The sequence below is a fragment of the Anser brachyrhynchus genome (genome assembly GCF_964034855.1).
Source record: "Anser brachyrhynchus genome assembly, chromosome: Z".
NCBI lineage: Eukaryota > Metazoa > Chordata > Aves > Anseriformes > Anatidae > Anser > Anser brachyrhynchus.
Genome location: NC_137697.1, coordinates 5,959,800 through 5,983,020, shown reverse-complemented (window position 1 = coordinate 5,983,020; position 23,221 = coordinate 5,959,800). Strand labels below are relative to the sequence as shown.

The following is a 23,221-nucleotide window of genomic DNA, read 5'->3' as shown; positions in this document are numbered from 1 at the left end:
TCACTCCCCCCTTACTTCAGCCCTAAAAACAAAGGAGGGCAGGGCAGAATTAAGTACAAGAGCACAGGTAATTAATTTATTTATTAATTTATTCATAAGCACCTACAGGAAAACAAGGGAGTGGCTGGCTGGGAGCAAGCGTCAGCAGTGCCTGGTGTTCTCTGAGGTAACTGGAGGGAGTTCACCATCCACAGAGCCCCCCAAAAAAGAAAAAAACCTTAAAACAGGGGAAACTTCCCAAAACTTGCCCTGGGGCCAGGCGGAGGGCTGCGGCCGTGCTGAGCCCGGGTGCGCTCAGCGCACCAGCGCCTCTGCCCGAGCTGTCAGTCACCCGCCTCCCGCGCCTCCTATTGGTCGCTGGCGCGGCGGGCCTTCCCCCTCCATTTTCCTATTTTTGCCATTGGCTGCCCGGCTCGCGTTGCCAGGTAGATCAGCCATGACAGTGGAGGCACTACGATTGGCTGTCGGCCGTCGCGCTTGGCTCGCGCCAATTGGGAGGGGAAAAAGGAGAGGGGCGGGGCAGAGGAGGAGAGCTCCCTTTTTTTTTTCCCCTCTCCTTTTTCCCATTGGCTGAGCCTCCGCCGGTCGGAATTTCCGATTGGCCAGCGCGCGCTGTTGCTAGGCAGGCGAGGCGGCGCGGGGCGGAGCTCCCCCTTCCGATGAGTCGGCTCTGAGGCCGAGGCAGCGCCGAGCACCCCGAGAGCCGCCGCCTGCCGCCGCCCGCCCGCCCGCCGCCCGCCCCGGCAGCCTCCTTCCTCCGCCGCCCCGCTCCGAGGAGCCCCTCGGCCCTTCCCCCTCAGCGCCATGGCCTCGGGATCCGAGTAAGTGCGGGCCGCGGCCTAGCCATGAGGCGCGAGGCCCGGCCTCCGCCTTCCTCCCCCCCCCCTTCCTCCTCCTCCTTCCCCTCAGAGGCTCGGCGATGGCGCCGTGCCCGGCCGGAGGGGCCCGGCGGCGGGGCCCCCGCTGCCCGATCCCGCTGTGTCATGCAGGCCCCGGGGAGGCGGGGCTGGGCGGGTGGGGAGGGGCCGCTCCCCGAGCGCGCTCCCGGCCGTGCGCGCTCCCGGCCAGGGCGCGTGCCCGCAGGGGGCCCCCGTGCGCGCCTCCCAACGCCCCCCCCCCCCCCAGCGTCGAGTCACTGACGGGGGGTGAGGGCAGGCGAGGCCGGGGCCTCCCTCACGATGCCTCCTCCCAGCCCCGAGGCCTCCCCGCCTCGACCCGGCCCGGCCCCGGCCCGGTTTTTGCCCCCCCCCCCCCCCCCCGGCCCGGCGCTGTGGAGGCGGACATGTTGTGGTCGAGTCCCCCCCCCGTGCTGTGGCGGTTCCTGCCCCCTCGGCCTGGCCTCGCTTCCAGGCCCCGGATCGGCTTTCAGGCTCCTCAGCACGGAGCCGAGCGGCGGTGTTCAGCCCGCTGCCGTCCCACGTGCGTTGGGCGCCGAGGGGTGTTAAAAATAGCACTGAAGAGAATTTCCCAAATCGAGGAACGCCTCGGTGACCTGCTCGCCCTCCCGGAGGCACTCCTCGTCCCCTTAGTGACCGGTGTTTACGTTGTCCTTTTCCTTTGCAACTCCCGGAATTCAGACCCGCTTGGTCCTACCAAGGTGTGCCGGGAATCCAGTGACCGTAGCAGAGCTAGAAGCAATAGGCCAAAAGCCCCATTTTGCAGCTGGCTGAGGTGAACGCTGCCTTTAAAAGAAACGTCCACTTTCACAAAGTTATCACCACCGCGTAGGAATCAGCAGAAGTTACTCTGCAACAAGAGTTGCATCTTGGCTGCAATTTTGGGCTCAGTGCTGTTGGCAACCATCTTGCTGAGCTGAGCTTCAGCACCGCAAGAGCCACCAGAGCGTGGTTTCTGAAGAGGTTCTCGTTTTCATGTGCCTACCAGCCTGGCACAGCATTTGAGAACTTGGCATCTCAGGCACGGGGATGAACTCACTGCTTGGTTGCCCTGTATGTGGCTGCAGTCACCAGGAGCATCAGTCGTTTGCTTTAATGGATAAAATGTGTTATGGATTTATAATGCCGACCTGGGGAAGGCAGTTCAGTCCATAACATGAATATTGAGGGTCAGGATTGTAAGAAACTACTTCCAGGTTTGTCTCAAAAGAGGGTTCATGAGGACATTGATTTAAAAGGCCCACCAGCCTCCAGAAGGCGTGATTGTTTTCACTTTCATTGCTGAAGCTGGAATCGTTTTGAGTCAGGGACTTTTCCACTATATATTTACCGCAGACTTGCAGGAACATCTTAGTTCCCTAGTTCATGGGGATTTTTGGAGATTAGTGCTTGTTTTCAGAAAAAATGCTTGTCAGTAATTATCTTCTGCTCTCTCTTCTTATAGTCTGCCCTAACGCTTAGCCTTTGGGCGTTACTGTGTGCTGAACAAGGGGTGCTCTGACAAAGAAAAACATAGAAGTGTTAAAAGTTGTTAGAGTGGCTCCCTCCCCTTCCCAGTGTAAAATGGGTCTGTTGGGCTGCTTCGCTGAAAGAAAGGGCGGCTAAGGATGAGACTTGGGAACCCATTTTTGGGGGCTTCAGGGCTAGTACGTGTTTGCTTCAATTTTACTGATGTCTCCTGCTTTATGTACAAGTTTGCCCATTAGCTGTGCAGGGGATTATGTCCTCACTCCTGCCCTCTGTCTAGGGGCAAGCTTTAAATAATTTCCTTTTAATCCCCAAGCAGCTCTAAAGCTATGTTTTGTGTTCAGTTTGTCTCTTTGTTGAGTCAGTGAAAGAAGTGAGGGAGGAGGAAAGTGTGTGAGGGAGCTGATACAAGGGATGAGTTGGGCAGATGATCTGAAGAAGCTGCAATTTCTGACAGAAAACTCATTGGGGAGCTTTAAAAATTACTTAGGTTAGCCGTCTGCCTTGGCCCCTCAATGAACTTTACCAGCATGTGTAGGAAAGTTGGCAGAAGAGGATCACAACCCGTGCTTCAGGCTTTCCAGCTTAGTATTTTTGGTTCAGGCTCTCCTTCCCTGCTGCGTAGATGTTGTCTGAGTGTGGTTGAGGGGCGCAGGCATATTTTGCTGTCATTTCAGTTACTGCATGAGGAATCGCCAGGAGAGGTGCAACGAGGGCAAATGGTGATGGTAATGTTCCCAGCTGTTCCGGGAAGACTCTGTCAAAGTCCTTACACTTGTCTGCAGGAGAAACAACATCACTTGCCTGTGTAGCTGTCATGTGATTTCTTAACACTTTTGGTCCTTTGTCGGCACGACTCTTAGGTCAGAGAACTGAAGCTGAGCCCAAGCATTTAGGTATCTGTGTGCTGTTTCCTGGATACCTTTATTCCTTTCTTAATGCCCCCAAGTTTTTCGATTGCTTTAAGTGCAGTAATGTACCGATAGCATTGATCCAGCCCTCACTTCTTACTTAGGGAACTGCAGATTCAGTTCTTCAGTACTAAAACTTTGTTTTCAGATTCAGCAGAACTAAATGTAACTCTTGCTGTGTACTGGAAGATTGCTGAACTTTGTTTTTTCCCTTCCAATTCTTGTACAGCTTTTACTTTATTGGAAGCTTTGGTCAAAAAGCTTTCTCTTGTTGCTCAATTCCTCTTCCATTTGTTTTTCTCTGGAGTCCCAGTCCGTGTTTTCGGCTGCATTACAATCTCTGCGTCCTGAGGCAGAGCTACTCAGTTTCAGTACCAGTTTATGCAGCCAAACTCCGGCAATGATTTCTTATCAGAAGCTCTTTGGATCCACATCTCATGTGTGGAGGGGTATGAATTACATTCAGCCTCTGAACTAAATAGAAGTATTGTTGCTTTCTGGTGTCCCCTAGTTCAACTTTTTAAATGCACCTGCTAAATTAATTTCCAGTGTCCAGGAGCTGATGCAAGGTCCTTACAAGTAGTTTGTTATTTCTGCCCTCTGTTTTAACTACAAGATGCTATCGGACCTGACAGTTTATTTGTTTCAGTTGTCTTAGTGCTCTGTTTGTTTTTCATGGAAATCCCAGCCCTTTTAAGACTCTCCTAGTACCATGTTTTAGCTTGAAGGTGAAATTTGTGAGCTTCTTCCTGGATGTGTCCAGCAGACTTCCTTGTCTCTCTTTGGGTTTCGAGAGTGGATGTGTAACACTTCACATGCTCATTGACGATGTTAATTTCTTACCTATTGCACTCTTAATGGAGAAAGGGAAAAAGGCAACTTGGCCAGTGCTGGCAGTCCTGGAAGGACATGTTTTACAACTCCTTGTTTTGTTTGCTTAAAATAATGTCCTAATTTGCAACATGTTTCCTATGCTACTAGAGCTTATGCAAAGCTTGAAAACCATTTGGAAACAAGCTGGCTGCTCTCATAGGCTTGTATTGTTCCCCTCTTCTTTCAAAGCCTCGGAGAGAGGAGCCAATACTGCACAGCCTGTCTTGGAAACGCTTCTGTCTCGAGGGTGTGAGGGGTACCTCAGGTAACATTGCTGGAGGTTTGTCACAGCTCTCTGATGTACCTCTGAAAGATGCAGTGAACATGCGAAGCGAAGCTCTGCTGCAGCGTGCTGCGTTCATGCTGTGCAGCTGCTTGCTCTGCCACTTCCACTCAGGGTTTGATTTCTTCTGGTTATTTTGTCCCTAAAAGAGCTAAACAGAGCCGGAGGGTGCAGCCAGCACGGCTGTCCTCAGAGCTTCCTGCTCTCTGCTGCTGCTTGCTACTTGCTTAGGACAAAGACAGGTATTCTTTGTTTGTTTGTTTTGTCTCGTTAGGATCAAGCCAAAGTCTGCATCATTTTCTGTTATGTCCTTAGATGTTGGCACTTGTGGACTACTTTCAGAAAGTAGTCAGACGCCCATCAAGGGAAGTTCCAAACATCTCTTAATGTTTTGATTGGCTAATGTACAACTTCCAAGATCTGCTTTGTTCAAATTCATTTTTTTTTAAAGGAAATGAATAATTTGCTGTATTAGATTTTGAAGGAAATGATTTAATCTGCCTTTCTTCCCTTTCCTTGCTGTTTGTTTTGCTTCGTTTTTGTCACGACAAACGAATAATCTGTCACATTTCTTGTGGTGTAGTGGGCTAGAGCTGCTGTGACTCCTATGAAGATGTTGCAGGAAGGTGCTTATATCCTTAAAAAAACATATATATCATATTTTTAATGAACACTTGGATATTTCTACTGGCTTGCTGGGTTTAACTAATAGCCCTTGACAGGCTAAACTCTTACAGCTCTCCCTGTCAGTGGAGCTGCAACATTGTGCTTTAATTCCCCTATTTATCTGGGATTTGTCACCAAATAGACTTAAACTTTCGTTTCAGTTGCAGTGGTTACGTGTGATTGCAGTTGGGTCTGACTAATTCTTTTAGGCGAAACATCTTACAGTCAGCAACATCTCACTGACCACTTCTTTTCACAGATAGCTTCACAGCTATTTCCATTTGAGGCTGGTAAGGTAGTCAATATTTGCTCACAGAAAGCATTCTGGTTTGAACACCTGATGCGGGTGCCTGGGAAGAATGTCTCCTTTGTCTTACAAACAAGTATGGTTTTTAAAAGATGTGACAGCAAAACCTATAGAAAATAGAGACCAAAGCAGGGGGGTGGCTGGGGAGGGAGGAGTGGAATCGCTTAGACTCAGAACTTGTGTTTTCTTCCCCAGTTCTAAAGCGGATGACTTATCGACTGCAATTCTGAAGCAGAAGAACAGGCCCAATCGGTTAATTGTTGATGAAGCCATCAATGAAGACAACAGTGTTGTGTCACTGTCCCAGGTGCGTCATTGGGGAAAATCAAAGCATTTCATCTGGGTAATCCGCAAGCTGCTGCTGTATGTTGAAAAAACATGAAATTTAACTTTGCAAGATGAATCTAGCTATTTGTATAAGAAGCTGCAGCTGTTACAAGCAAGGGAGGTGGGTTGTCTTGTTTTCGAGCACTCTTCCATGCTAAAATATATTTTGATGCTGAACTTTTAAGATTCTGTTGAGTTTAAGCCCTTAGTCTGGCTTCAGGATCAGCTCATAGTGGGATCCTGTGTCTTTGTGGATTTAATTCATGTCTTCCGACATGTAATTCTCCAAAGTCAAGTAACTCCTTCAAATACTCGAATTCTTGTTTTGTCAGGAGCTTGCTCTAATGTTGTTGTTGTTTATAGGCAAAAATGGATGAATTGCAACTGTTCAGAGGCGATACTGTTCTGCTAAAAGGAAAGAAGAGGAGAGAAGCAGTCTGCATTGTACTGTCAGATGATACCTGCTCAGATGAGAAGATTCGCATGAACAGGGTTGTTCGCAATAACCTGAGAGTGCGCCTGGGTGATGTGATCAGGTGGGGACTGCTTCGCTGACTGTTGCGTCTCCCTGGGTTATCTAAATAACTTCTGCACTGGCCCTGAATTCATTCATTCAGTAGCAGAGACAGGATCTGCAGGAAGTATTCTTATGTCTTCCAGAGGAGACCCCAGAAACATTTTCAAGTGCATGGCTTACATCAGGGATCTCAGTTAGCTTTTGGGTGTGTTTCTGGCTCTGTGCATATTGGGGTTAATACTAAAAAGCAATGCTAAAGGTTCTTGAAGTCTCTTCAGCACTTCCATGAGCCCAGGTCCTGTCATTAAATTGAATAGTTTAAATATTCCACTGCTGTCAGTTTTCTTCCCAACTTTACATTGTCAGATGGACTTGCAATTTTTTTGTGTCTGAATTTCTAATCTCTATGCCATTAACAGTGGAAGGCATTAAGCAATATCGTAATTGATCTCACAGTATCTAGCTCAAGCATGAAGCTGCCCTGTGGCATACAGAAGTTGAAACTTGATAGGAATGAATGACAGAAACATGAATCAGTTGAATACCAAGATTAAAAATCCCCAAAGGAACTTTATAGTCATGTTATCTATATTTCAATTCTTCTTATAAAAGTAAATTTAGAATTAGGAACGTTTTAAACGTGTTGCAGGAATTTTGTTGTGCAACACTTGAAGAAAGTAGTGAGAAAACATTGAAGTTCCAGAAAACAGTTTCCATTCTGTGATAGGAGTAGGGCGAAACTGCCTGAACGCTTCTGAAATACAAAAATGCTAATTTGCAGGCTTAAATATGGGAAGGCTGACAGCTCCTCCCCCTGAGCATCTTCCTGATGTGGAATATCCTATATGTTCTAGGGAAATTGGAACCTGGTTTCTGGCACTTCTCTTCCTGGATTGATACCTGGATAAATCTTTAAATGTAAAATATGTTTCATACAAGCTTCGTAGAGGAGAGGGGTGAGGCTGTACCTCACTTGTACCTCACTGTACTTGAAAATGCAAGTTTTAAACACAGCCGGGGTTGAAACAGAACAGTGCTTTGACCCAGTGCCTGTGAAGTAAAGGTGAATTCTTACCTTAAAATAATATGAGGCTGCTGTTGGAGTCTTTCCTAGTGTAACAATTGAGCCTCTGCCCTCCCCTCTTCTTCTGGGACTGTGCCTATAGTGGTTCTTTTCCCTCCAGATGCATTACATTACATTAGCTTTGTTGCAAGGGTCAGAGAACTTTGACACCTCTCGCCCTCATAACTTTTTCTTGCTGATCTTTAATTACCTATTGTCTTACCTGCCGTGTTCTGGTCTCTGCCAAAATACAGATTCATGCATTAATCACTTCCTGCTTGTGGTCTGTAAACTGTTTTCCTTCTGGGACAGTTGGTCTTTTCCTTTACCCTTTTGCTGTATCCTCTCGGTAAAGCATGCAGTAAATGAATCTAAGAGTCTCTGACAGAGCGGCCTATGAAAAGTGGTACGCTCAGCTGCAGTTCAGTGTAGGCTTTTCGTAGCAGGTGAAGCACATTTGAACTTTCTGCCTCTCAGCTGCAGCTCGATAGTCAGCTATCGCTACGGTAGGCTGTTTGCCTACCCTGTAAAATCACGGCTGTGGTGTTTATTTAAAAAGCGGAAAAGGGCCTTAGGACTTTAACCTAAATGTCAGCCTCCACGAAGTGGGATTGACAGATGCCTGGCTGCAAGCCAATTACCACTGATTGGTACTTTGAGAGCCTTTGCTCTGAATCAGGGTTATTGGCAGCAGGGGCTTCTATTCCTTGTAGTAAGTTAGAGAGAATAACGAAAAAAGTTACCCCCGTCTCCCCTTCTCTTATTTTTGGTTTAGCAGTAGCTCCTTGTTAAAACAAAAATTAGCTTCTGACTCTCTCAGGTCTTTTGGCTGCACTAGTAATTTCTGAATTTGCCTTCGGGATGGCAAGGGGCAATCCTGGCAGAAGAGCAGAGGTAGGAAGAAAGTCTGAAACTCCCCGGCAGCCTGGATAGGGCTGAGAGGAATGAAGAAAGGCACATGTTGTGAAGACTAGCTCTCTGCTGGGCATGGTATCTACCTTGTCAGCACTGAAATGTTCTTAGGCAGGTGGAAAGTCTCTGCGCAGATTTGGAGAGTCCTTTCTGGTGGTTGTGCTGGCCTGGGAAGGGACATCACTGCTGTTTCCAGACTCAGGTGTAAGTCGAGGATGATGTGACTAACTGGAGTTCTCTTCTGTTGCAGCATCCAGCCCTGCCCAGATGTGAAATATGGCAAACGTATCCACGTGCTGCCAATTGATGACACAGTAGAAGGGATCACGGGGAATCTGTTCGAGGTCTATCTCAAGCCATACTTCCTGGAAGCATACAGACCCATCAGGAAAGGTAACAGCACATGTTATTGCAGTCCTGATGCTGCTGATTGTGGTCTAGTCCTGAGACTGGGTAAAGAGAATTTCTGGGGACTTGCACAGATCTCAACAAAGCATCAGACTGACATCTGCAGAGTGAGATTTTGCTTGTTCTGATTCAATTTTCCCTAATCTTCAGAAGAAAGGGTAATGTCTATTACTGGCTGGCACAGCAGCATGAGTATTCTGCTTTTTTTTTCTTGCTACATTGGATGGGAGTGTGTTAGAAAAATCTTAGGTAGAACTTAATTTAATAAGATTCTCTCCTATCTTGCTACTACCACTCAAAAGGATTGTGTGTTTGCCTGTGTGTTCATCAGTTGGTTGGATAGAGCAGCTGGCACTCTGACTAAATTCACTTCTTCAGAGTAATTCAATTAATAACTGTGAGAGTGCTTAGAAAATGAAATGCACTTTTACAGCTGAGCTAGCAGCACTTCTGCTGGAAGAAGTAGGTCCTAATACATTATGAACACTAGTTGAATGAAGTTTTCCAGCTTCTGTAGCCCAGTTTAGCCAGGAGTCGTAGTCAATATTACGTATTATTCTCCTTTTGGAGACAAGCAGTTACTGTAACTAATAGCAACTTATTATAACCACTTCCAAATAAGTTTTTATTTTGTTAGGGCTTTTTGCCTCTTCCCTGGTTGCTTCTAGTGCTTCTGGCTAGGGTTTTCCCTCTTCGAGGCAGTAGGCAGAAGTAGGACATTCAAGGCTGCACTTCGCGTGTCTATGTGCAGATTGGAACAGCCACTCTGAAAGTCACTTCTTTGGAGCAATAGTAGCAAAACCAATATGCAGATGGTGTCTGGAGAGAATTTCTCTAATGAAACAGTCAGCTGCTGCTGTGCTTTAGTGCAAGGCACTACGAGTCAAAGTGGGACAGTTTGAGAGTTGGCTGAAGAAACCTGTTTTTGGGATCGAGTCTCGTGTTGCTCTGCAAACTTCTTGAAAGCTTTTTGTATCTCAGAGTGGTTTGACATTTCAGTCTGGCTTTGGTTTCTCCTGTCTCATGACTTTTCAGTTTTGGTGGTTGCACCGTTTACTGTCTCTGGGCCGTACGCTGGAGGCAGGCACCTCTTTTGTAAAGTGATAGCTAGTTTCTAAAGGAGACAGGAAAAACTTGAGCGTCTTACTCTTGGTCCCTATTCTTAGCCAGTTTCAAAAGATCAGGGATGCTTGACCTCAGTTTGTGCCTAGGTAGCTGATCAAACACAAATTGTAAACCAGTTTGAACATTTTTTTCCTAAACTACACATTAATTATTTTTAGGAAGTTTTTTAATAAAAAATGTTCCAGAACAGTTGAATTAGAACTGAATGGGAAATAAATGTGATTCATTGCCTTTGTTTGGTATTTAGGCAGAGTATTCCTTTCTCTTGTTTGCTGTTTGTTTCTGGATGAAATTTGAAAAGTTTAACTGCTGCAGATCTAAACAGTGCTCTGGCAGTCACACAGTACGTGCAGCTCTTGACTCTAAAATGTAGAGCAGTGTTAAAAATGCCAGTGGCATATGCATGTGTAACCTACTTCCTTATCCTCTATGGCTGCTGGTAGTACAAGGGTTGACATTTTGCAGACATCAGCTGCAGCAGGCTACTAAAAGGTGGGATTTTACAGGTGACATCTTCTTGGTGCGTGGAGGAATGCGTGCAGTGGAATTCAAAGTGGTGGAGACAGATCCAAGTCCCTACTGCATAGTGGCTCCGGACACAGTGATCCATTGTGAAGGAGAGCCCATCAAACGAGAGGTGAGCTCAATCCTGCCACGCAGTTATTGTCCTGAATCTGCTCTGTCCACTGAAATCTGTTTCTGTGGCTGCCCTGGAGAGCGGCAGAGTTGCAGTTCCTGGTTTGCCATTTTGTATATTGAATGTAATGGTTAGGAACTCTGGTTTCAGGAGATGAACTGCTGCTGAAGGTAATGGGAGAAATGTGCTTCCAATATCCTTCCTCAGACACCAAGATAAGACTAATGCTTAGGTTTGCTGAGAAAATGGTACAATTTGAAAGCAGCTAGTTTTGCATCTGCTTCTGGATAACTCATGCTGGACTTAGATGTATCTTTTTAAATCCTGAGTTCTGTTAATCCATAGCAGGGAGGACTTAATGTGTTGCTAAATTTCGTGCCATGTGAAGAGAAAGCGATTAATGCTTTTTGAATGAGAAACTTGAAACCTCTAAACAGTTTTATTTATTTTAATTCAATCCCTTAAGGTGTCTAGCCTTCAGTATCCCAAGTTTAAGGCAGCTTGAGTTACTTGTCTGTCAGGAGTTGGCCACCTTACTTTTGTAGAGTAGGAAATCTCAGGGCTATGAGCTAAGGTGGCTGTATACCTCATAAAGTTAGCTGCCTTGTGAAAAAATCATCTCTGTTTTTGAAGCACTGGATGAGTCCTGCTTGGGCTCTTCAGGACACAGTAGAGGCGGTTAGGAGCAAGTTCAGCCAAGGCCAGCAAAATGATGAATAGCTGGAGGTCAAAATAAATGAAGAGAGGCTGTGAGAATGGCCTTATGCTAGAGAAGGGAAGGTGAAGGGGCAGGCTTTCTGGCAACTGCCTGATGGAAAGGTGTAGGTGACCGCGTCCTTCTGAGGGTTGTGCCTGGGGACGGGACTAGAGACAACTGCAGAAGCTGGGTCAAAGGAAATTCCCAGTAGATTTTAGGAAAATGGTTCTCTCTAGAGAGAGAAGGAATCTCCAGCTCTGGAGACCTTCAGTGCTTGACAGGGTCAAGGCTCTGAGCAGCCTGCTTCACAGCTTTCCTGGCTCTGTGGGGCTCTGGCTCAATCCCTTCTGAGATTCCAGGCTGTGTTATTTTATGATTTTATTGTGGCCTTAGGTTACGGATAACTAAGGCCAGTAGAGATTTCAACACCCATGAGCAGAATGATTGCTGTAGGGCTGTACTGGAAGAATTAGCTACAGCTGGTCTTATCTGCATGTCTGAATTTCAACGTTCTCAGTTAGTTTGAGTCAGTCCCAAAAGAAAACACTGCATCTGAGAACTGTATGGTAGCTAGGGTATTTCAAGTACTGAGAAATGTCATTTGCAGTTTAAAGAATATTTTATACTGGGCTTCGTTGTCTGCTTTAATCAGTTAGACACACGAGAAGATCACACAGCTTGTTTTGTGCTTGAGTCTGTAGCAGAAGAGGCTGTCATTCAAGAGGCCGGGTTTCATTGAGGTCTAGGTACATGCAGGTAATTCCCATTGTATATCTGGGAAGTCAGAGCTACAAAACAATTGTAGAAGAAACCATGAAGTCTTTGAAGTAAGCATCTCAAAACAGCAAAGAAGGAACAATGAGCAATAGCCCAGATTCCTGGTTCTGTAAACCGGAAGGGATTGTTGAACCCTTGTCTTCACTCAAATATTTAATAATTTTCCTTCCCGGTAGGATGAAGAAGAGTCACTGAATGAAGTGGGCTACGATGACATAGGTGGCTGCCGGAAGCAGCTGGCTCAGATCAAAGAGATGGTGGAACTTCCCCTCCGACACCCTGCGCTCTTCAAGGCCATAGGGGTGAAGGTAAGTAAGCACCTGCGTGCTGCAGGTTGCCTTTGCTGTTCGCTTTGATGTAGGAGGTTTATGACTTATTGGAGGGGAATAAGTAACTTTTTTTTTTTTTAATGCTGGTATTAGGACACTATTTCCTTACATTTTAGACACAGATTAAAATACTGGCACTTGTAAAACAGAGAGATGCTTTGAATCATCACTGTCAGTTACTGGCAAGGTTTTTGTTTGTGTGTCATGCAGAGTAGTCAGGGTGTTGATGGTTGGATGGCAGTTGTTGCATGAGCCAGCATCACAGTTTCGGACTGGCTTTATCCAATGCTCAGAATACACTGTGAAGCTACTCAGGCGTTCAGATACTGGCTTTCCAGCTAAATCCCTTGCCTCTGTCCCCAGCCTCCACGTGGCATCCTGCTGTATGGTCCTCCTGGCACTGGTAAAACGCTGATTGCCCGGGCGGTGGCCAACGAAACTGGGGCCTTCTTCTTCCTGATCAATGGTAAGCTTTGTGTCTGCTTTGGACCCAGACCTGCTGTGTGGTCATTCTTCCAGCTAATGGTAATGAATGGTTTAGATAAGGCCACCTTATAGCCACCTTTCTGTCCTTGATATCCTTTCTTACCTCTTTCAAGTGCCCCACTGAGGACACTTAGAGGCCACTTACGTGGAAGCATCAGTGGTAGTGGCATTGTCCTTAAAATTGATTGCTTTGTACCAGCGGTTGAAAGACAGTTTTGTGATGTGGGAATTTGGAGTCTGTTTAGCTGAGTGTTCATTTATGTTGGTAAGGGCAGAGCTAGGAGTGAAGCAGTGAGATTATTCTTTGTATATGGGCGTAGAACACTCATGTCTGTTGCTGCCAGCATGTTTTATTCAGAAAAGAAGCTGGTCTGCACTGCAGTTCTTTTTCCTTAAGTGAAGCACAAGACCACTTTTGTTTCACATAACATTAAATTGGGAGGAACGTTCCTGAAAGCTATAACGAGTACTTTGGAACTTAGCTAGAAGTGACAGGACCTCGTATTGTTCGCTCTCACCTGTAGCAGTTGAGGTAGATACTGGTCCATGGCCATTGAAGACCAGATTCTGAATTTTCCTCGCTGCTTTTCTGTCCTGTTCTGCAATCAGTGCTGGAATAACCGAATGCTTGTACTTGAGGAGCGCTGCTCTTCTTCCCTGATTTCTATCAGATCGATGAAGGTGAAAGCAGTGGATTGTACAGCACAGCATAGCAGAGACCAGCAGTAGGGAACTGCCTCGCTTTTTATCTCAAGATGTCAGAAGTAAATGGGCTGTTCCTAACCGTATGTCACCCTTGTCATCTACTTCCTAAGTCTGTGGAAGGTGTCACTGTGTGCTAATAAGTCAGCCTTTTCTTTAGAGACTTGTACTTCTGGTGCATAATAAAAGTAACATTCATTGTCAGAATTAGTGATGCGTTCTCTGTGTGCTTGGCCCAAGCCTGCAGCTGCAGGCAGCGCTGTAGGCAGAACTGGTATGAATCGGTGAGTTACTTGAAGTGAAACAGTGTGGTACCTGCCCACACCCGTGGCTCTGCAGCTGGTTCACTTCAGTCAGCTGTTGCAGCAGCTTTGCATCCGGAGGGTCAGGTTTCTTTTCCTCAGATCTTTCAGAAGAGGCTTGCTTTCTCTTTGTGACCACTCCCATCATCGTGATGGAAAAATATAAACAGAATAGATAGATCCCTAAACATTAGGGTCAGCAGTTGTAGGAAGTCTCAGGGGATTGTTGTTGTTCCTTCTGCGGTTGATGTGTTTTTACTCTTTTTTTTTTTTTTTTCACTCTTTGAGGGGAGGTTATGATATTTTTTTTGGCAGGCTGTTTTTTAGTTTGTTTGTTTTTGCTTGTTTTATTTTAGTTTTGGAACTCATTTATAGGATCTTATAGAGGTAAATGTGTGCCCATGTAATGCAAGCTAAAGTCAGCTTCAGTATCTTACAGCTTTTTCCTTCCCTATCCTGATAATTTATCACCATATAATTTGATTGCTTCTCTTGCAAGCTAGGACTGGCATTAACAGTGTGTGGTGGCACATTACAGAGAAGCTCACCAAGTGTGAAATAGGGTAAGAAAAGAGGCAGCTAAAGGTAGCTCACTGACTAGCACTGCATTCTGTTAGAGTAAACTGAACACACCAGAATAATGATAGAAAGTAATTCCGCATTCTGTTGCCTGTTCAGCTGCAAATTTAGTGAACTTGGTTGATAGTGTTTGCTTTGGCTTGAACTATAGATACTCCCATATGAATGTTGTACTTAAAAAAAAAATCATCTACATGCCTCGGGGCTAGCTGTGTCTCTTCAGGGTGCCACAGTGCTGCTATTTTTCAGGTCCTGAGATCATGAGCAAGCTGGCTGGTGAGTCTGAGAGCAACCTGAGGAAAGCATTTGAAGAAGCAGAAAAGAACGCTCCTGCCATCATCTTCATTGATGAACTGGATGCCATTGCTCCTAAGAGAGAGAAGGTAAAGATAGCCTGTAGGAGGTAAAGAAGTGTACGTACACCCTTTCTGTTAGCAGCTGGCATGAATCTCTGTCTGAGTTTAGGGTAAAGCAGCAGTTAATGCTTGAACTCAGTCAGGTGTGAGAAGAATCATACGCAGTTCACAATGTTTGTTAGCAGCTCGTGGCTCTCGTGTCCAGCTCCTGTGCTGTAGAGCTTCTAGTCTAATAATTGTTTTTTAGTCTAATAATTGCTTTGTCTCTCTGTAGACGCATGGAGAGGTGGAACGTCGCATAGTGTCTCAGCTGTTGACTCTTATGGATGGACTGAAACAGAGAGCACATGTGATTGTTATGGCAGCTACCAACAGACCTAACAGCATTGACCCAGCACTCAGGCGATTTGGTAACCAGAATTGTCAACTGTTTTCTGTATCACTGTGGTGGTTTTACCCTGATATGCAGCCGAGCTCCTCCACAGCTGCTCTCTCACTCCCCCTCAAAGGAGAAGGGAGAGAAAATACCATGGAAAGGGCTCAAGGGTTGAGATAAGGACAGGGAGATCACTCACCAATTATCTTTATGGGCAAAACAGGCTCAGCATAGGGAGATTAGTAATTAGTGCCTATCACTAGCAGATTAGCACTGTGGAAAACTAAAAAGTGGAAGAGCAAACTAAAAACACCTTCCCTCCCATATCCACCCTCTTCTATGTCCTCCCCCAAGCATTTTTTTTCCCCTTTCTTAAATCTGCTCTCCCAGAGGCACAAACAACATCGCTTATTGGCTCAGGTCCCTTTCAGAGGATCTGGAGCTGGTTCCTCTATGCCATGGGGCAGCTGCTGGGCTCTGCTCACAGAAGCCACCCCTGCAGCCCCGCTGCTACCAAGCCCATGCCACATAAACCCAATACAATCAGATGCTTTGTTACAGACTATGTTTCCAGGGGCCTTGGAAAGTTTGAGCAGAAATTAATACTAAATGTCTTCTGTGTGTTTCATAGACTATTGACTTGTGTCTAGCTGCTGCTTTTTAATTAATTTCTAGGCTTCTGGCCTTTGATATAATTTCCTGTTTTATTAGGTTAGAACTTGTAGAAGTAACGAAATGCTTCAAAATCATGTGGTAGTCTCTATTAGGTGAGGCTAGCTCAGGACACACTGAAGGAGTAAAAGACTGCTTGAGGAGCTGTGTGCGCCTCAGGTTGCAGAAGCATTGTCTGACTTCGCTTCTATTAATGAGGAGTCTGGTAGTTTCCAAGCTCCATGTTTTCAAAGCTCTACAGTGTGAATGAATGTCTGGTGTATGAGCAGTTGGTAAAGTGTGTAACAGCAAACCTGTCAAGCTTGCAGGAGAAAATGGCATCTTCAGTGTGTAGAGGCATTGCTAGAGGCAAATGATAGGTGTATGTACCTAAGTTAATACTGCAGTAATATATAGGTTACCTGCCTCCCCAGATAATGGGGCAATTTTTTTCTTTCACAACCTGGGTTTTGCTGTGATGATTACTGTAGGAAGTTCTAAAAAACTAAATATGTCTCTCAGAATTTGTATACTCTTATGCTGAGGACACAAAGGTGGAAGCAAGCAAAAATGTCTCGTGGTATGTTGGTTAGAGGAAGTATCCTTTCCTACAAATGAAGCTTGGAAAATATTGCTAAACCAGTAGTACTCCACTTTTTGTAGTCTTGAAGTCTAGTTAATACATTAGTTCCACTTTTCCTAAATAGCTAAGGCCTTTCTTCCTTTCTCACTCTGCAACTATGCTGATACATGCTGTGCAGAAACCCAAAGCTCTGGCATTTTCTGAAATTGTCCGTGTGGTTTGTCATTATGTCGTTCAGTCCGAGGAAGACAGCAACTGCAGCTTCTGTGGTTTGCAGAATCAGCAGCTCAACATATGTTTTGTACTCCCCAGGTCGTTTTGACAGAGAGGTAGATATCGGTATCCCAGATGCAACTGGGCGCCTGGAGATCCTGCAGATCCACACAAAAAATATGAAACTGGCTGATGATGTGGATCTGGAACAGGTGAGCAGAATGCTGTTGGGAAAGCTCGTCTCTGCAGGCTAATGTTAACTGATGCTGTGTTTTGTGGCAGAGTTGTTATGGCTTTGATCGTATAAACGTAGTTGCTCATTTAGGACGATGTGAAACTGGGTGAACGTGTGATCTCTGGGCTTCCTTCCAACTAGTTTACCAGTGACCCAAAATCCTCTCTCACTAGTTGAAAGTGGCATGGCTAAGAGAAACAACTGTGTATCAGTACAGTCTGCATGTGCCTTGCTACTGTCCTTCTGGGTTTGTTTGCTGTGGTTGTCTACTAGTAACCCTAAAACAGCTCTCAGGGAGGTGAGTGAGTGTTGTGGTGACATGGGATACCGCATATAAACTCAGTTGGTTCCTGTTATTTCTGTCTTGAATGAAGAACTCCATTCTTGGGGTTATCTTTCTGTGTTCTGCCATCTGAATTCCAGTTGCAGCTTTGATCTCAAGTGGGAGGTGGAACAGCAGTGTCTCTGCCTGTTAAATATGAGGTGGCACTTGTCTCCTGAACCCACAGTGGAACATTGATGTTTCTGTCCTCCAGAGTTTCTTTGCACCTCCGAGTGAGTCACCAGAGCATGCAGAGTTCTTGCTTGCGTCCCTGTGAGTCATAGTCAGTGCTTTGCTTTCAGGTGGCAAACGAGACCCATGGACATGTTGGTGCTGACTTGGCTGCTCTTTGCTCAGAAGCTGCTCTTCAGGCTATCAGAAAGAAGATGGATCTCATAGACCTAGAAGATGAAACCATCGATGCTGAAGTGATGAACTCGCTGGCTGTGACCATGGATGACTTCAGGGTAATGCAAGAGTGCCCCTTTCTTTTGTCTAGTTGTTTGTCTGAAGCATGTGAACATGACATGATAGCATTATTTAATGCTTATTTAATGCCGTTTCTTCTAACGATAGTGGGCTCTGAGCCAGAGCAACCCTTCTGCTCTTCGGGAGACTGTGGTAGAGGTGCCACAAGTTACCTGGGAAGATATTGGTGGTCTAGAAGATGTAAAGAGAGAACTCCAGGAGCTTGTACAGGTAAGAGTTTACAGCTGATTTTTTGCCTAGTCAGTTAAGTAATAATTATTCTGGTAAAATCCAGAGCCTCTTCGTATACTGTTTGGACTGTGAACAGGGTAAATGCAGTTTTTATGATAACTGCTTGTAATGGACTGAAAATACCACAGTGTTCCATCTTGGTGAACTTAGGGAGAGGAAGGTGATGGAAAGCAGTGTCAGACTTTCCTTAGTTGAGCATACGGTGACATCTTTCATGGGTATTGTGCTTAATGCAGAAATGTAGTAGTTCTGCCTCTCATAGGTGGAAGCCAGCAATGGGGCCATTGCTGAGAATCCTGTTACATGGTGGCTTTAACTGCCAGAAGGTAAACAAAGATTCTCATGCAGTGAGCTTCCAAAGGGCTTTTTACCAGTGTTACCATTGAGACAGGTGAAAAATAATTGTGAAGCCTTCTGTGAAGGGAGACAAAAAGTCATGAATGTCTGTGGAAACTTCTGGTGTCTGCATCAGGATGGTTTCTTTCTGATACATCCCTGCTCTCAGTCCTCACTGTAGAGGCAACCTGTCTGTGAGTTAATAATAAATAAATAGAAATCTAATTTCCGGTCTGATTTTCTGGTGTTAAACAGTCACCTAGCTCTGACCTTGCTTCTGAGGATAAATGCTCACATCAGGCACCTTGCATGTCTCTGGAGGGCAGAGCTGACTAGATTGGATAATGAGCTGTTCCCTTTTGCTTCTGCAGGACAGAAAAATGCTGGGGTTAAGTGTACTGGAAAACTACCCAAACTGGTGAATAGTTCTTAGGGATAAATAGGCATTTTAGGGCAGCTTTACCATTGAGCTGTGGTGCTTTTTGAACCAGTTCTCATCTAAAATCTGTAGAGGCCCTGAGCAGGCAGAAACTTGTGTTTAACTGACTAGAAATCTCAGATAGTGTTTCTGTTAGGAGCAAGGTACAGGCCTATTCTAGCTCATCACGAGAATTTTTTGTTGTCGTTTCCTCCTGTAGTATCCTGTGGAGCACCCAGACAAGTTCCTCAAATTTGGCATGACTCCATCGAAAGGGGTTCTGTTCTATGGGCCACCTGGTTGTGGTAAGACACTTCTGGCCAAAGCCATTGCCAACGAATGCCAGGCAAACTTCATTTCCATCAAGGGTCCAGAATTGCTCACCATGTGGTTTGGAGAGTCTGAAGCCAATGTGCGCGAGATCTTTGACAAGGTAAAGTGTTTCTTCTGCTCCCTGTGCTACGTTTGGGCTGAGATACTCCCAGAACATCGTCTCCACTGTGCCTGTCTTACTGGCCCAGTTCTTATTTGTGTATTTTTTTGTGTGTGTGTGTTTTCCCCACTTGCACTGTGAGCAGGGGCTGCTTTCCTGATGTTAGGGAATTAATCCTGTTTGGGAACATAGCTAATTAAATGTTCTTTCTCCCACTACAATTTGCATCTTTTGTTACAGAACAATAAATGTGCTAGAGCCTTAGCCATGAGGCTGGCATTAGAGTGACATAAATATCCTCAATATACCTTGAAAACCTATTTTGACACCTCGTTAGCTATTTACTTATACAGATTTTCAAAACATCTTGCAGGGTCTTGTCCTGCAATATGCATGGTGCAGAAAGGAGTTCCTCTCCTGCTGTCCAGTTCCCTATAGATAGTGTCGCCTCCTGTCCTACGTAGGGATTACCTTGGGAATCCTCACTGTTGTGGTCAGGGGAGCTGCTGGAAGAGCAAAGCAGGAAGGAGAATGAGAGGGGAAAATGTAGGTTGGAAGGGAACCTCAGAAGCCATCTGCTCCAGCTGTTTGTCCAGAGCAGGAAGATAACTTGGAAATCTGGTTTGTGTATGTGAGGTTCTCGTGTGTGTTAGTTGATGAGTACATTAGCATATTAGCACCAACCAAGGATGGAGAATCGCTGACCTCTGGGCCTGTGTGCTGATGTTAGAACTCTCTGATTATAAAGAATTTTGTCCTTATTTCTAACTGGAATTTTCTTTGCAGCAGTTTGCACCCATTTTCACTGCGTACCTCAAAGAAGGATCTGACTCCTTTTTCCTGTAATTACCCATTAGGTAGCTGAAGGTGGACTGGATTTGCCCCTTCTATTTGATACGTTGTGACTATGGATACCCCAGTGCCTAAATAACCAGACATCCCCAGATCTTGCTGGGAGAGTTTGGTCCTGGCAGATCGGTTCCAGCTTTCCCTCTTGGCGTTAGAGTTACCACGCTTCTGCTTGCTCTACGATGCTCTTAGTTTTGAGGAAATTCACCTTGTTACTCAGAATTTAATTGAGGGTTTCTAGAGCAGCTCCTCCAAGCTCTCCTTGAGGCAGTAGTGTCCTGGTACTCCTCTGAGCTGCTGTAATTTTAGGGTGTGCTTAGAGTGAAATCAGTGTGCTCCTCGCCTGGTGTTATTTAACAGGGACTAATTGTTTCTCTTTGCCTTTTGCAGGCCCGCCAAGCAGCCCCTTGTGTGCTCTTCTTTGATGAGCTGGACTCCATCGCAAAGGCTCGAGGTGGGAATATCGGAGACGGCGGCGGTGCTGCAGACCGTGTCATCAACCAGATCCTGACAGAGATGGACGGCATGTCCACCAAGAAGAATGTCTTCATCATCGGTGCCACCAACAGGCCGGACATCATTGACCCAGCCATCTTGCGCCCTGGCCGCCTGGATCAACTCATCTACATCCCCCTGCCTGACGAGAAGTCCCGGGTTGCTATTCTTAAGGCCAACCTGAGGAAATCACCAGTTGCTAAGGTAGGATCCGTGCCATGACTGTACCTGAGTTGGTTTTGCAGTGTGCTGCACGTGCTCCTCATGAGCTGGGGACAGAGAGGAGGGCTGGGGACTGCTCCACGCACTGCAGAGCTGTGAAACCTTCCATCCCTGAAGAGTGGAAATAGATGGCAGAGATAGGGGGAGGCTCGAGTTCTAAAACGAGGTACCAACGCAGCTAGATATCAGTGTGTCAGCACAGCAGGTCTTTGTCACATAGTAGAGTTCTGCCTACAGTGCAGGAACAGGAACGCCTGTTATGGCAAGATGGAGGAGATTCTTGTACTCTGAAAGAAAAATAAATGTAGAAAACGGGGGTGGGAAATGGAAATTGAAGAGGAACCATCGCAGTTAATTGTTGCTGAGCTCTTTCATAGATACAAGTTCTATCCCTTGCCTGGGAAGCAGGCAATAATGAAACTCACAGGGTTAATCAGAGGAAAGCGGGTGTCAAGCGCGCAAACTTTTTTAGGCCATTCTTATTTTTTTAAGTACTGCTGGGAAGGAAAGCTTTAAAGAAGGTTGCAGTGCTACTCTGTCAGTTGACAGGAAGGAGGAGAGGAGGCTGTTTGTCCTCCCCATCTCCACTTCCAGTCATCTCATTTGACTCCGAATGCTGAGACCTGAGGAAATCATGTCTGAAAGTCAGCCTGCCTCTTCCTGAAGGTGAACAGTGCAGAGGCATTTGTAGCTGTGTAGCAGGCTCTTTCTGTGAGCGGGGAGAGTGTGGCCTGCCTTTGTGTGTAGTTAATTTTTACCAGAAACAAGAGTCTTAACAGCTCATCTTCCTAAAATTGGCCGAAGTTAAGGCAGCACCTTGGTACTGTGGGATCTAAAAGCACTTCTTTGTCACCTGTGAGTGCAAGGTGTAAAGGAGAGGCCTCTCTTGTTTTTCCCTAGGATGTTGACCTGGATTTCCTAGCTAAGATGACCAACGGCTTTTCGGGGGCTGACCTGACAGAAATTTGCCAGCGTGCCTGCAAACTGGCCATCCGCGAGTCCATCGAGAGTGAGATCAGGCGAGAGCGTGAGAGGCAGACCAACCCTTCTGCCATGGTGAGCGGGGCACTCAGCTTTCCCTGCTCATGAGAGAGGCAGCCCACCTCTGCCCGTGGGTGAGGGATGATGTGTTCCTCTCTGTAATCCTCAGTAGAGGACGAGTAGGCTCGGCACAGAGTGCTGAGCTGGAGCACTTTGTTCTCTTCTTGTGGGAGGGTGAGGGCCTCCTGTTGTGCCTCATCTCTGGCATTGCTCAGAAGGCCCCTGCTGCAGCTGTGACTCAGTCTGCTGCAGCATCCCTCTCTAGCCCCTGCCTTGGCGAGTATTGTTGCATCCTGACCCAGAAGGGGGCTGTGGGCGGGTGTCGGGCTGCCCACAGCTCACCTGGGCCCTCTGTCCCGCTGCAGGAGGTGGAGGAGGAGGACCCGGTTCCTGAGATACGCAGGGATCACTTTGAGGAGGCCATGCGCTTTGCTCGCCGCTCTGTCAGTGACAATGACATCAGGAAATACGAGATGTTTGCACAGACTCTACAGCAGAGCCGTGGCTTTGGCAGCTTCAGGTAACCGTGAGGGAGGCGGGGAAGGCAAAGTGGCTCAGCTAGCCCTAGGAGCAGAGCACTGAGGGCAGCTTTGCTGTCGTCTGGGTAACAATCCCCTCTTCCACCGCGTTTTCTGGTTCCCTGCAGTGTGTACAGCAGCCAGCTGAGCACACAGTGGTACAGGCTGTGCTGCAGGTCAGCTGTAGCTGCTCTGTTAGTGCTCCTGAAGCCCATCAGCTCTTTTTCCTTTAATGAGAGCAACGTCTGGCAGCACTGTAAGCCTTTGCATGACCTACCGTAAGGCTTCACCACATTTCTCCCCTTTCCTACTTGGCACCCGGGAGCTGTTGTGGAGGGAGGGGATTGTGCTGAGCTGTGAAGAAGCTTCTGAAGAGCTTCTCTCCCCTTTTTCACTGCTGCCTGCAGGTTCCCATCAGGAAACCAGGGAGGTGCTGGTCCAAGCCAAGGCACGGGAGGTGGCAGCGGGGGCAACGTGTACAGTGAAGACAATGACGACGATCTCTACGGTTAACTCGCTGTCCTCATTGGACCAAACTCCAAATCAGGCCACGTTGTACAGGGAAAATCCAATGTTCAGTGGACTCTCGGCTTCTTCATTCCTCAGTCAGAACAGTGTAGCTGCACGTCAGACTTTGTACAGGGAATGTTTTCTGCAAACACACAAATACAGACCGATGTTCAGTTGGGAGGCAGACAGTGAATTAACAAGGAGGGGAACCGACTTAATTTCTGAGAAATTTCTGTTCTAGTTTACGTGGCAGAATCAGCAGCTTTAGCAAAGGGTACAACGCTAGCCTGTATTAAAAAAAAAACAAAACACAAAAAATAATTAAAAAAAAAATAAAAATCCCACAAAACTCTAGCCAGGCCCCTGGCAATTCCTTTTTGTGGTACTGCTGCAGCATCAGCAGCGCTGTCTCTGTAAACCGCATTTCTCACTTGCTGTCTGAGCACTCCTCAGCTGCCCCTCTTGTCTGTTTTGTGCATTTCCCTGGAGCATCTGAGGTTGCTCTCTGCTCATACGTCTCTTAGCTCGTGTTAACACAAGAAACTGGTTGGACAATCTCTCTCCTGTGCCATAACTTGGCAGTAAGCACCGTGTAAGAGAGCCCTGCTGCCAGTGGCAGGTATCTGGTGTTGCTTCTCTGATGCTGCCCATGAGCTGTTGGGTGTCCCGCTGCTTTCAC

At 46.4% G+C, this 23,221-nt stretch overlaps 1 protein-coding gene across 1 annotated transcript; it reads left to right on the top strand.

The window, feature by feature from the left end:
* The first annotated feature begins 624 nt into the window (after positions 1–624).
* VCP (valosin containing protein) lies at positions 625–22,896 on the top strand. Its single transcript, XM_080573741.1, has 17 exons — positions 625–821; positions 5,599–5,710; positions 6,094–6,266; positions 8,473–8,615; positions 10,262–10,392; positions 12,043–12,174; positions 12,559–12,661; positions 14,514–14,647; positions 14,895–15,030; positions 16,543–16,655; positions 17,303–17,467; positions 17,577–17,699; positions 18,695–18,907; positions 20,147–20,455; positions 21,374–21,529; positions 21,880–22,034; positions 22,440–22,896. Exons 1-17 carry the CDS (start codon positions 805–807, stop codon positions 22,543–22,545), a joined length of 2,421 nt encoding a protein of 806 aa, XP_080429867.1. The 5' UTR covers positions 625–804; the 3' UTR covers positions 22,546–22,896.
* The last annotated feature ends 325 nt before the right edge of the window (positions 22,897–23,221 follow it).